The following is a 13,676-nucleotide window of genomic DNA, read 5'->3' on the forward strand; positions in this document are numbered from 1 at the left end:
GCTATTTTGTAAGAAGTAGAAGTAAAACTCAAATTTAAGGATGTGTTGGATCAAACTTGTTCTTGGTAATATATCAACGAACTCATACTCAGGAACCGATTAACCTTTTCTACCCCTCTTCTCGCTCAAATTCACCCTTTTTACCTTTTCCTCTCCTCATTCACACCCATGTATCACAAATTACATAAAAGTCATATCTGCTTTAACTTTCATTCGTAACGACTCAAATAGGCAATCTTATCAAACCTCAAGGTATCAGCAGACAATAAAAACGATACTCAACCTATACAGCTATTAAAGAAACCTATCTGACGTGGTCAAAGGACCCTTGTTGCTGCCATGATTACTCTTACTCCCTTATCTTCATCGGCAGCAGCTTCATCATCTTCAGAACCCATATGTTACCTTTTGGAGCTGGATGAGGCGAGGATCCTGTTAGATTTAGGACAAAAAGATTATCGTGCAAGTGCTTCTCAGACTGCATGGGAATATGAGGAGAAAGTCAGAGAGTAAGTTTCATCATTTCGAGCTCACGTATATCGATAGAGGGTAATTACTAAGCTGTTAACATCTAGACTTGCGCCCACGCTATCTTTGGTGTTATTGTCACATTCTCCAACATCCTACCTTTCCTTATATCCATACGCTAGAGCCAGATGGGGTTTGACATGTCCGGTGTATGCAACGCAGCCGACAGTAGAGATGGGAAGAGTGGTCTGTTTAGCGGAAGTTGAATCATGGAGATCAGAATGTCAGGTCGATGATAGTCAGCTGTATACCAATGCAGCTGACTCTAACAAGTTGGACAAAGGCAAGAAGCCGCTCAGAGGACCATTTGTGCCAACTGTAGAAGAGATTCATGAGGCGTTCGACTGGATCAAGGCTATCAGGTATAATCAACCTTTACACCTCGGTGGTGAGTTGAGCTATACAATCTGAAGTAATCAAGCACCTGTAGAGCTAATAGCTGTGTTAGGTGAACTTTCACATTTACTGCTTACACCCTTCCCGTCGGGTCATACATTGGGTGGTACACTATTCAAGATACGTTCACCGACTTCAGGTACAATTCTATATGCTGTAGGAATCAACCATACTAGTGAAAGGCATTTAGACGGTATGGTAGGAGGTATGTTGCGCTTTCTGTGCTTTCACTGCCAAGATTTCACTAACCTAAATAACATAGGCCAAAACGGCCCAACTGGATATGCCGAGGGAGTATTACGACCGGATCTACTCATTGTTGAGGGTGGCAGAAGTGAGATAGTGAATCCGAAGAGAAGGGAAAGGGAGACAGCGTTACTAGGTAAGCTTCTTTGTAGTCAGTAACTAATGATTGAAACTAATGTTTGCCTAGAACTTGTCACCTCAACACTGGAGTCTAATCATTCCGTTCTTCTGCCATGCGACCCTTCACCTCGTCTTTTGGAGCTTTTAGTATTGCTAGACCAGCATTGGACTTTCAAGCTAAACCCTACAAATAAGCGACGCCAGATGGCTACAAATGATCCATGGCCTTACCCACTGTGTTTAGTTAGTAGGACAGGTCAGGATATGGTTTCTTTCGCTAGAAGTTTGATAGAGTGGATGGGTGGTGTGGTGAAAGAGTCGGGAGGAGATGAAGCTGTAGTAGGCGATTTGTCAGGCGGTAAAAGAGGAAAAAGGAAGAAGAGGAATGCTGGTGCGACTCTAGGTTCGGAGTATGGTGCTTTGGACTTCAGGTTAGTATCAAATGATTTGATATCCATTATTAAATCTTGCTGATGAGAGGGTGTCTATAGACATGTACAATTCTTTCTAACACCATCGGATCTACTTCAAGCATATCCCCTTATGAGACCTAAGCTTGTATTAGCCATCCCTCCCTCCATGTCCCATGGACCATCAAGGTTCCTCTTCACCACCATGGCCAGTACGGAAGGAAATCTCATACTTCTTACATCTCGAGGAGAAGACGCTTCTTTGGCCAGAGATTTATATCAGCGATGGGAAGGAGATCAAAAAGAAGCAGCTAGATGGGGACGGGGGACAATTGGACAAATTGGAGTTCTGAAAGATCAGTTGCGGATTGAGGTGAGTCGAACGACATCAAGCGGTATAGAAACATATGCCGAAGCTGACTTCTCTTCATATGGGTTAGATGGATTCCAAAGTACCTTTAATAGGTGCAGAGTTAGAAGCACATTATGAGGCTGAACGAATGGCCAAAGAAAGGGAAGCCGCACATCAAGCAGCATTAGATCGATCTAAAAGAATGTTAGAAGCTGATGATTTAGAATCTGAATCTGAATCCGAAGGTTCTGATGCTGAAGAAGATGATGCCGATGGAATAATGGTAACTAAAAGACGTATCGATGAAAATGCTAATGCATTTGCAGGTGATGGTGAAGATGTGAACAGAACAATGTCATTTGATATTTATGTCAAAGGTCAACAAATGCGAGTGAACAGAGGCGGATATAATAAACCTGGTGAAATGAGTAGATTCAGAATGTTCCCTTTCCAAGAAAGAAGAGGTAGAAAAATTGATGCCTATGGTGAAGGTTTAGATATTGGTCAATGGGTTAGGAAAGGTAGGGAAATTGAAGAAGAAGGTGAAACTGAAGAAGTAAGAGAAAAGAGAAGATTGAAAGAGGAAGAAGAAGAAAAGGAGGTAAGTCCACCTCCTGATGTGTTTATACGGATGACAAGATCTGAAATTCATATCCACCCTCATACAGAAAGTACAACCTGAAGCACCATCAAAATACATTTCTGAACAAATCAACCTCGACCTCAAAGCTTCCGTATTCTTCGTAGATATGGAGGGTCTACATGACGGTCAATCGATTAAAACTATCATATCGGACTTGCAGCCACGTAAATTGGTATGTGTGCCCCTTCTTACTCTCGTTTTATTATAGTCTAGCGTTGACGAGTTGTGTCTTCGATCCTTAGATCCTCGTTAGATCAGAACCAGAAACGACCTCATCGCTAGTAAAATACCTCAACTCGACGACTGGTGTTACCCGAGATATCTTCATTCCAGGTACTGAGGAACAAGTTAGAATCGGTGAACATGTACAGTCGTACTCTATCACTTTGAGTGATACTTTATCAGCTGGCTTAGCTAAGAAGTGGTCTAAAGTGAGCAGCAGAATTCGTCTTGTTATTACAGTGATTGCTAATACACATTGTGATCATAGTTCGAAGGCTATGAAGTAGCTATGATAGACGGTAAAATCGCTTTTGCTCCAGGATCTACTGTACCAGTACTAGAAGCTTCAGAACTGGTCAAGCCTTTACCTGTTGAAACAACGATAGAAGAAGAGCAAATAGAAAAGAAGGACTTACCAGAGGTTATTTCATCTGAAGAGTCGACAGCCAAAGACAGCGATGTAGAAATGACTACTGAACCAGCTAAAGAAGCTACTGAGGAGACCGCTCAGGATGAACTGGAAATCACAGTCAAAACTGAACCTCAAGATGAAGATGTAGAAGAAGTCAAAGAAGCTGAAATCAAGGAGGAACAGAACGGACCTGAACCTACTATATCTATTGAAAATCAGTCTGAAAGACTTTCCAAACTTGTGAAAACGAAAGTTGAATTACCTAGATTCCAAATGCCTTCATCATTATTTATAGGTACATTAAGATTAACATCATTAAAATCAAATTTATCCAATCTAAAACCCGTAGGTATACCATCAGAATTTGCTGGTGAAGGTATTTTATTATGTGGACCTGGTTTACAGAAAAACAAGGATTCAGAAGATGAAAAGATAAAATCAAACAGTATAGTTTTAGTTAAAAAGATTGGCGAAAATGGTATTGTGATAGAAGGTATCATTGGTAAAACGTATGATTTGGTTACAAAAGCTGTCAAAGATGAATTGGCAAACGTTAATAGCTCTTAGGAACGGTTGCATTTCTACCGATCTGTAATGAAAAAAAATGATCGTATCGATTAGAACCTCAATCATGTATGGATAACTTCAATTATATAGACAACTTCATATTAATCCGTTACACATGCAATTCCATTTCAAATTCACTTCTCTTTCCTGAATGCCAACTCTGAATGTTGATAACGCATGGTATAGATAACGGGTTACTATATTTCGGTGTGTCATCATATTCGACGAGCAAGCTTGAAGGTGGTTCTAGCAATCTGAGGATTAAAACCCATGGACTTGTACTCTCGATAGTACATATGCACTCAACATCGATTCGAGCACTCCGGAGAATCCGAAAATCAGCTACATTAAGATGATACCTAAGATGCTACCAGCCGCAACCAAAGTACTGAAAAAAATGCATCAATATAATAATCTACAACAGGTTTCAGCCCAGCCAGTATCCAACACATGTACAGTCTAAATGAGGGTTCCTCCAGATGCTCGGTAGAAATCTACTCCGTGTTTGAGTTGTTCGAGGGTTAAAAATCTGTTATACGTTAGTGTATCGTCGAAAATATGCATATTTGTATACATTGGGAGGCAGAACTTGAGACTCACATCAACATGGTGCTGGTGATTGTTTATCGTTAGCTGTCTGTCACACTTTATGCGTAAGACATTGCACTCACGTTGGCTGTAAACGACACCAGGCTGGTATCCATCCTTTAAACATGAACATGGGTCCTTCTTTGGCTAGCCTGATGAACAGCAGGAGGTAAGTGATTCTCTCAAGCGAAATGAAGACAACTTACGAATTCCTTATCACCTGCATCATCGTTGTTGACCCGTGCGCATTCATCATTCGTGATTTGATAACATCAGGAGGCGAGGTGATGGCTGCAAATTTGTTAGCGATAAGAAGGGTCATTCAATAGCGCATTATACTCACTAGTTGCTATTGTTCCCTGTGTTCGAGGATCTTCAGCACATTATCAGAATAATTCATAGGTCAAACTCACGGCAGCAATAGACGCCATGACGTGCACATGTATGCCTTCCTCAAAGTGATTCAAGAGCAATCGTTTTGAATAATCATAACTGTTTAAAATCAATTGATGCCTTTCCATATGGACCCCACAAAAACCTTCTTACCTAGCAAGTTGACCCATATTCATCAATGCCGCCCTCAAAGCATTCGGCACCACTCCCCTCCATAAACTTCCAGCCCCTTCATCTACTATCATCCTGTATATACCGTGTATCGGATTTCTGTAGTTGTATCTGCCTATTGGTATGATTGTCGATATACGGTTTCCGCCATTCCTACGTAGGGAGGCACTTACTTTCCAATGGTTTGGCTCTGTCTGCTTGCATCCTGACCTACAATCTCACATAAGCATGAAGGTTCAAAGGCGTGAATTTCACTCACCATCATTATCTCGAATGGGTTACCAAGAGTACCAGCAATAGTCCCTGCAACGGTTCCGGCAAAAGCCATTTTATAGAAAGGTATTGGCCCCGTATCTGCACTTGATCAGTAAATTACACTTATAGCTTACCTTCAGTGCAACATACCTGTATGTATACGACTTTTCGTTGTTTCGTAAATCGCGAATCTTCCCATTGAGTATGTCAATTGCCTTGCTAGTGTACCTGTCAGACCGTCATACAACCCGCGACCGCCTGAAAGCTCAAATGAGTTCATGCCAATCATTGGACCAAGCTCAAGTCACCTACCATAAACATGCAATGTCTGAGTAATTGACCGAAACATCCCTCTCTGTCCGGTCACCTGAATGCGCACTTTGGTCAAATCAAGAGGATGTGTTATAGAGGCCGAAATGATGTTGGCGATACCTGCAGAATAGTACACAAACGCATGATTAGCTGTATTATCGTCAAATGTGCATCGGCGAAAACCCATTTTCGCAAGGTAACGCGCGTTGAAGCAAGACTAACCTCCTAGCCAAAATGGGTACGTCTTGGATACAGCAGTGACCGCACGCTCTCCTACGTAGCTTGGTTGTCGTACTTGCATGATTTTGCTTGCTGCTTAGGCTTGTGATGGGTATGCTCCAAATGTATCTTGATCAATGACATTTCTGAGCTACACGAAATCATTTCATCAATGGATTGATAAATGAGTTGACCTTGAAGATTGATAAGAGAAAATCCTAGCTAATGAATCGGATGCATCCGATGCATCCGACTTATCGTTGTTACTGCTTGCAACGGTTTCGGAAAGTTGGCCGAAAATTCAATATTATTGGGAAGAATTGAGGGAAAGTGGATTGCGTGTCATGGAGAGGAACAACGGTGAACAAGTGTTTAGTCACAGTTAACGCATGATTGATTTGCTCATGAAAGAAGAGATCCTGTCTGCGTGTGTTAATAGTGCGAAATTTGATCGAAACGATTGAACTGATCTACTTTGCACACGCCTGATTTCTGCTTCCACGGTAGGGTTATATACAACTGACACAGCGGAGCCAGCCCGTACCAAGGTGAACTGCGGCGGAACAATTCCGTGCAACTCTATTACTTCAATGCTACTTTGCGTTTTCTTGCCAAATATCTCAAAACATTACGAGCAGGATTTCTTACATATATTTAGATGAACACATATTCAGCTCGATATAATGTCCTTTGCACGCCAACGTACCGATCTAGTTCCCCCAGGATCATGGGTGAGCTAAAGAATAACCGAATCGCTTAGTGCTGGAATTGATGAGAATCTCAAACAGGATACTCACCATCATATATTTGAGCTCGACAAGTACCCACTAGCGGAGGGCAGACATTTCACACCATCGATTGCGACAAGACATGAGCTTGAGGAATTTCAGAAGAGCCTAGGGTTTGAGCACACTTGCATCGCTCATGGTCTTCCGTGAGTTTGACCAGGCATAAATCCAGCTACCAAGTAGGTATAAGATATTGATGTTCTGTGTATAGTCTAGGTTACGATCTGTCGAGTCTTGTAGATGCGTTGGAGCATTTCAAGGGGGCAGTTAGAGGTATAGGTGTTATTGACCATGAAGGTGAGTATTAAATTGAGATTTCGTCTACATGTCGATCGTTGATATCAAAACTTTCAGCCATCACCGACTCTGAGCTTCAGAAACTCGATCAAACTGGCGTCAAAAGTGTTCGACTTGATTTCTTCCGATATCAAGCCAATGAATCATTTGAGAAAGCCCTCAATCTTATTCAAGCCGTCTCAGCGAGAGTAGCACCTCTTGGTTGGAGCGTACAGGTGCAGCTGAAACACGCAGAGTGGTGGGATCAACTTTACGATCATATCGTTTCTCTACCTTGTCCAATCGTATCAGATCATTTTGGATTCCTTAGAGGTACATCGTGGGACGAGAGTATCACAAGCTCATTGAAACAACCTGGATTTACTGGAATCACCAAGCTTCTCCAGTCTGGTAAACTATGGATCAAGCTATCAGCTCCGTACAGAGTCTCTAGAGCAGGGCCAGAATATGCTGATCTCAAACCTCTTGTACAAGCACTTGTCGAAGCCAATCCCGATAGAATCCTATATGGATCCGATTGGCCTCATACTCAGTTATGGGAAAGGCGTATAGGCAAAGATCCCAATGTCACAGAACCTTTCATGTGTATTGATAATGAGACCTGGTTGAAAAGTTTGAAATCGTGGCTTTCTGAAACTGAATGGAATAAAATGCTGGTGAAGAATCCGAAAATTTTATATGGTTGAGTCCTCTGATATTTTGTATGATATATATGGCTCATAGTTTGTGGTGCAATGTAATCTTTAGGTATGCCTTACCAAAACTCTCTCCCTCTGTGCCTGTAAGTTGACTGCAAGTTATCCCTTTGACAGAAAATCTTGTATGCGAACCAGTATTCCTCTAGGCATAGAACGTATGAGTTAATCAAAAAAATTGACACAGTTGGAGCTGTTGGTAGAAAAGATTCTGCCGCCTGGATGACAGCTAATACCCCCTCGACATTGTAGCTATTACAACGCATCAGCACGACAGCCTTCTGGACTAGCAGTGAAACTGGGAAATCTCTACTTACACACACACACCAGGAACTGCATATCCGTGCTGTCGAGCGTGTTCAACTATTCGGTAGGTATTGTTACTTGTTAAGGACATATTGCAATATGTTTACGGATTAGAGGTTTGTTGACACAGTTGCAGTTATTAAGAAATGTTGCTGTTTGTCGTGTACGTCGGCCTGATAAAGCAAGCTCGATTTGAATCCGCATTGACTGGCAGATATAGTAAAGAGGTAACCAGCATTCATCGATTGCGGAGACAGTCCGCCTTTGCTACGAGATACCGAGATGCCACGTGGGTTCAGAATGATCACTATATAATCTATTAGTGATAAATTCATGCATTGCTGCGATGGCCACCGTTCAAATCGGTAAAATAGATGAACGGGAAACGCCTATCTTATCCGGAGGTGACTCCTTGTTTACGCCATAAGAACCGGTATTGGTCCGTGTCGCTGCATCCTCATTTCAACAGACTTCCTGCCATTGATTTAGATAAAATGCTGTACTTCATTGGGATCCTCGTATGTGAACAGGTAACCCCCTCTTGCCCAAACGTACATCACCACCACCACCACCACCACCACCACTACATTGAAAGATTTTTATCATGGTCTGCGAAGATTTCCCTTGGCAACCCACCAAAGTAAGAGGATTTTTTTGATGTTTTCGAACTTATGCTAATATGTGTGATTTATTCCAGGTGATCGGTGTTGGCAAAGCTTATACCTGGAACTATCCTGGAGAAAAAGTACGTATCTCATGCTAAATCGACGCTTACGGTCAGATCCCCGATGTCCTACCCGAACCTCTTACTTTTATCAGACCTACTACAAGTTTGTTACCCAAGGGTGCTCCAATGGAGAAACCCAAGGGCACCAGTCTCGCTTATGAAAGTAAGTGACACCAAATTTTGTGACTTACAACAAATTTTGTACTGAATATACTGCGTCCTTAACAGCGGAAATTGCAGTTGTGATAGGGAAGAAGGCCAGAAATGTCAAAATAGCCGAAGCTAACCAGTTCATTGGCGGTTACGGTAAGCAATGTCTTGAAAAGTTTGTAGAAGACGTCGTTATTGACTCATGGGCCTAGCTTTGATCATGGATATGTGCGCAAGAGATGTGCAGACTCACGCACGTAAAGAAGGACTTCCGTGGGCCGTTTGCAAAGGTGCTGATACGTTGAACCCCGTTGGGAGGTTTATTGGTCTACATGAAATCGCCGACCCCCACAATGTCAATTTACGACTTGAAGTGAGTAAGATACCGCAGATAAGATGGGTGTACCTAACCTTAAGATGGTGACACTAACAAGCCAGCTTCTTAGATCGACGGAAAAGTGGCTCAGAACGGAAATAGTAAAGATCTCATATACACAATCGCACAAGAGATAGCTTACATCTCTTCTTACATGACACTTCTTCCTGGAGATATTATCTTGACTGGAGCACCAAAAGGAGTTTCTACCGTTAAAGCTGGATCTCGCATGGTTGCAACATTATCCTTACCTGATGGAAAAGTTCTCGATACTCTGGAGATAGACGTTGTAGAGAAACAAGAGGGGTATCAATTTGGCAAACATTGGCTAGAATGGTTACAGTAGTCAACATATGTAAACATACACGGATCACTATAGAATTTGCTGATACAGAAACGTTACGGTCTCATTGATACACAAAGGGAGAACTGCTATCAAGCTATATGAAAGATGCTGGAAATGACTGATCATAAAGCTTGTCGGTTTCGCAGAGCCTGGTCATTTGTACTTACCCCTTACATACTCAAGTCTTGCATCATGTGTCAGAAAGCATACAACCATTTGATCTTGAGGAATCTCGAAACCTCTCAAAGTTCAAGTCGCTTCCATGACGACATCCCAAATTGACATCCTTTCAGCTTATATATCATATGAGAGTACAAGTCATATGTTTGCCTTCCAAACTTACGTTCATTGCTATGTAAAGTGAAGCACTACACACATATATCAAGCTTGATTTTTCAACCACAAATAGCATTTCTCAAATTCCCATTTCATACAGCAATAACCATTATGTCTAACAGGGCAAGGACGGCACGACACAGAAGAGGGGAAATTTTATCATTTGAGGAGTCCATGTCATATGCAGCCGAAGAACAACTTAACGACTCCATAGCAGGTATTAACACAATCATTGACGAGTTACAGAGACATAATGTCGAAAAGGCCAATGACGGCACCAATTTTTCACTGATGGATTTGTCATCTGATCAACGAAAAGAATATGATAAATACATAACAAATGGCAATAAGTATTATCAAACTTTGGAATCTGCGAGATATCGTACAGATATACAGAATTATCTAATGGACGAATGGAGAACAACGTCTAATTTGATCAGTTCTAGGGTCACTACTTCACCAGCAAGCAAAATTACACACGAAGCGGATCAATACGGTGATATGTGCAATTATGCTGAACAATTGAAGTTATTGGATGCACACACTGAATATAGAAAAATATTAGCTGAAAACGCCGAACAATCAGCTAAGAAGCGTTTCTGAGATTGAGGGATTTGAAGGCTGATTGAACTCTTTCGATTCCATTCATACATGTACATTCCACACATATATGGTCAATTATGACCTCCCTAGTATAATCAATAAGTATCGTAGTAAATTTATTCATTATTATCCGCCAAAGGCAGGAGTCTGAACGATAAGAAGAACTTGGAAATCTCGGGATTCTTTCCCGCACAGATAATCTTAGCAGATGGAGCTTGATCCAAAACATCTGTTGTTCGGCCAATGACCAAAATCGCGTGGTTTACACGGCTTCGTTAAAAGGCCAGCGCCCGAGCTAAACACAATCTAATTTCGTCAAAAGTTTAAAATCCTCCCTCCACTTGAACAAGACAAAAATGAAAATAATGTAAATAAATGTATGTTGTATTCATCTTATTTTTAGGTACTCGCTCTTCACAAACGTGGAAACAACATCAACATGCCCAAAGCTACTAAAAAGAAGAAGGAGAAACAAGCTGATTTCAGTGTGAGTAGAACCAAGCCCCAATCGTGCCGTCTCCCAAGCTCGATATAGCGCAACAACTGATCTTTCAATCGAAAACAGAAAGCGAAATTAAAGCTTGGTAAAGGCAAAAAACAAGCTAGTAATGCTACAGATACATCTTTCAAGGCTCGATGTAAGTAAAAAATAGGGTGCCTTTACTGTTACTGTAAAATCCATCTACAGAGTAATCGATATATATATATCACACAGGCTGAAATTAAACATCACCTTTACTTCGTAGCAATTGCTCTACCGGGTCAACAAGCGGTATCTCGAGCTATCCTAGCTGCAGATGGACAAGGTCCCGTAGAACCTACAACAGCTAATGGGCTAACCCTTGAAGACCTTTTCATACGATTTAGACATCCTAATGCTGGAGTCAGACGAGAATCTATAAATGGTGTAAAAGATATCTTAAGCATTGATGTTAGCAGGGATATAGGAAAGGTACTAAGAGCGTTGGGAGGACTAGTATCTGACGATGTAAGTCCTGGTGAAACAATGTAAACACTAAACAAGCAGAGTATGCTGATACTTGTTATACCTGTACTTGATGATATAGGACGTAACAGTGCGAAAAGCTTTAATCAATTTAATAGCATGGTATTTACCTCAATTACCTGTGGTACGTACCGTATATCCTCATTTATAGCTATGATCAGTATACCTCGCCAAATATTGACGATTATTTTCTATAGGCAACTCTTTCACCTCATCTTCCTTTACTTGTTCTTCAAACCTCATCATCTCTTTCTCACATATTCCCGGAAATCCGATTAGATGCATGTAAACTCGTTCATCTTTTACTTAATCATGTCCCATCACATGTAGTCGGTAATTGGCCCAGAGAATCATCTAATATATTAGAAGGATTGAGATTAGCGGTTGGTTTAGGTGGTGAAAAAGGTGTGAATAGTCAAATTGGACGATTAACTGGTGGAGCAAAACTAGTGACTTTAAGAGCAATGATGGAATTTGTTAAAAAGGGGCTCAAGACTGAAAATGAAGAAAACGAAAATCAATGGTTAGAAGGTTGGATAGAGAGGAAGAGTAAAGGTAAAGGAGTAGAAAAAATTATAAGAGATGATCCGACTTATGAAGATTTAGCTGAAGAAGGGTGGATTATTGGCTCTTCGTGGGATATGAACAAGGAAATTGACAATGCTTGGGAATTAGGTAGATTGAGTGGTCAAGGAAAGGAAGATGAAGATGGGATCATCTCGGTCTTATCAGTAAGTTTTCATCTCTTGTATAGCCTGAATCCACGAGATTCACTTCTCGAGCTAATAAGATTTATAGCAATTATACCTTTCGCTTCATCCTCTGTTACTCTCAACATTCCTTGAAAACGCTCCTACCGCATTTTCACCTTCTTCAACCTCCTCGTCAATCTCGCCAAACGGGGAAGATATACCTTTGGCACTTTGTATAACTACAGCATCATTAACTGAATTGCTGGCTCGTGCAATATTAACTCGAGTCACTGGAAATATTTCAGGAGAAGTTAAAGAAGTTAGAGGATGTATATCAGATTTTTTGAAAAGAATGGCAGCATGGTTTCCATTTTCTTCATCAAGATTATCTATACCTGCACCAAATGGATTAACATCAGGATTTGAATTATCATTAGTTTATTCAAATTTAGCGGTTTTACTTGCACCTCAACCAATCCCATTAAGTTATCCGACATCGAAAGACCTGAAACAAAGGGAATTAAATTGGAAAGATAAGATCAAAATGATTGAACTAGCCTGGGAACAAATGAGACAAAGACAAAATCAAAAACAGAACAAAGGTAAAGGTAAATCAAAGGAAACAAATAATGCAGATGATTGGGCTATGGAAGAAGTAGCTTCTTGGATTGTCGAAGTTCTGGTAAGTTGATCTCCTATGAACCGAAATGATCTGGCGATGAGGAAGTTTACTGATTGTGTATTGTACTTTTAGGCTCCCAAAAAAGATGTTTTATCACCTACACTCACTCCTGCAGCTTATTCAGCAATTTTACCTATAATATTCGCTTTAATCGTTCAACCTCCATCATCATCAACTGAAAATGAAGATATACCTTCAATGGTTGGAGAAGCTTTTATTTCACATTTATTAAGAACGAATTCTACTTCATCTTTACGTTCAATAGGAGACGAGTTCATAATATCTTTAATCGAAATACATGAACAAAGATTTTCAAAATATCCTTTTTTTATTCCGACTTCAACTTCAAATAAAGAAGTTAGGGAAAAAATTGGAGTTTGGTTTGAAAGTTCACCAAAGGTATTATGGGAATTAGGTAATAAAGATGAAATTGCTACTCGAAAATTATTGGATTTCTTACTTCGTTTGGGATTAAGAGGTAAAGAAGCTTTAGATGATAAATATAGTATCATAAATGGTAATGTGAGTGTATATTCGATTTTCCTAAATTCAGTAATAATTACTAAAACAGTTACATCTATTTAGGCGTTTGTATCGATTTCATCCAAATTAGCTCCTTATTTCCATTTACAGCATCCTTCGAAAGGCTCAGTAATAGGCCCTTGGACAAGGCTGAATGATATGAAGGTACAGAAACTAGCATTGGATGTAGCGAAAGTGTGGAGTGAATGGGATGATGGAAGATTGAAGGATGCTGTCAGTAGGGCTGTCAGAGGTGGAGAATGGGAAGGTTACTGGATTAGGTGATCTCACATAGTTGTCACGACTGCTTATGCTC

At 40.6% G+C, this 13,676-nt stretch overlaps 6 protein-coding genes across 6 annotated transcripts; 5 read left to right on the forward strand and 1 right to left on the reverse strand.

Annotated features, from left to right (window-relative positions):
* Positions 1-339: 339 nt before the first annotated feature.
* L201_003659 (uncharacterized protein) lies at positions 340-3,896 on the forward strand (the record flags this gene model as incomplete). Its single annotated transcript, XM_066219412.1, has 10 exons — positions 340-509; positions 576-916; positions 977-1,129; positions 1,187-1,306; positions 1,358-1,721; positions 1,782-2,073; positions 2,141-2,653; positions 2,721-2,867; positions 2,938-3,126; positions 3,186-3,896. The coding sequence occupies 10 exons, from the start codon at positions 340-342 to the stop codon at positions 3,894-3,896; spliced, it is 3,000 nt and encodes a 999-aa protein (XP_066075509.1).
* A 459-nt stretch (positions 3,897-4,355) lies between these two features.
* Positions 4,356-5,916, reverse strand: L201_003660 (uncharacterized protein; the record flags this gene model as incomplete). Its single annotated transcript, XM_066219413.1, has 12 exons — positions 4,356-4,425; positions 4,497-4,508; positions 4,568-4,636; positions 4,691-4,775; positions 4,828-4,843; positions 4,898-4,976; positions 5,031-5,163; positions 5,222-5,258; positions 5,308-5,402; positions 5,454-5,561; positions 5,616-5,735; positions 5,838-5,916. 12 exons carry the CDS (start codon positions 5,914-5,916, stop codon positions 4,356-4,358), a joined length of 903 nt encoding a protein of 300 aa, XP_066075510.1.
* Positions 5,917-6,517: 601 nt separating this feature from the next.
* Positions 6,518-7,605, forward strand: L201_003661 (uncharacterized protein; the record flags this gene model as incomplete). Its single annotated transcript, XM_066219414.1, has 4 exons — positions 6,518-6,565; positions 6,623-6,768; positions 6,834-6,919; positions 6,977-7,605. The coding sequence occupies 4 exons, from the start codon at positions 6,518-6,520 to the stop codon at positions 7,603-7,605; spliced, it is 909 nt and encodes a 302-aa protein (XP_066075511.1).
* Positions 7,606-8,599: 994 nt separating this feature from the next.
* Positions 8,600-9,519, forward strand: L201_003662 (uncharacterized protein; the record flags this gene model as incomplete). The annotated part of the gene is made up of 5 exons (XM_066219415.1): positions 8,600-8,617; positions 8,702-8,810; positions 8,876-8,953; positions 9,010-9,170; positions 9,244-9,519. The coding sequence occupies 5 exons, from the start codon at positions 8,600-8,602 to the stop codon at positions 9,517-9,519; spliced, it is 642 nt and encodes a 213-aa protein (XP_066075512.1).
* Positions 9,520-9,966: 447 nt separating this feature from the next.
* On the forward strand, positions 9,967-10,458 carry L201_003663 (uncharacterized protein; the record flags this gene model as incomplete). Its single annotated transcript, XM_066219416.1, has 1 exon — positions 9,967-10,458. The coding sequence occupies one exon, from the start codon at positions 9,967-9,969 to the stop codon at positions 10,456-10,458; it is 492 nt and encodes a 163-aa protein (XP_066075513.1).
* A 439-nt stretch (positions 10,459-10,897) lies between these two features.
* L201_003664 (uncharacterized protein) lies at positions 10,898-13,645 on the forward strand (the record flags this gene model as incomplete). Its single annotated transcript, XM_066219417.1, has 8 exons — positions 10,898-10,945; positions 11,024-11,096; positions 11,205-11,446; positions 11,526-11,588; positions 11,662-12,195; positions 12,263-12,838; positions 12,911-13,360; positions 13,424-13,645. 8 exons carry the CDS (start codon positions 10,898-10,900, stop codon positions 13,643-13,645), a joined length of 2,208 nt encoding a protein of 735 aa, XP_066075514.1.
* Positions 13,646-13,676: the final 31 nt, after the last annotated feature.

The sequence above is a fragment of the Kwoniella dendrophila genome, chromosome 4 (assembly GCF_036810415.1).
Source record: "Kwoniella dendrophila CBS 6074 chromosome 4, complete sequence".
Classification (NCBI taxonomy): Eukaryota; Fungi; Basidiomycota; class Tremellomycetes; order Tremellales; family Cryptococcaceae; genus Kwoniella; species Kwoniella dendrophila.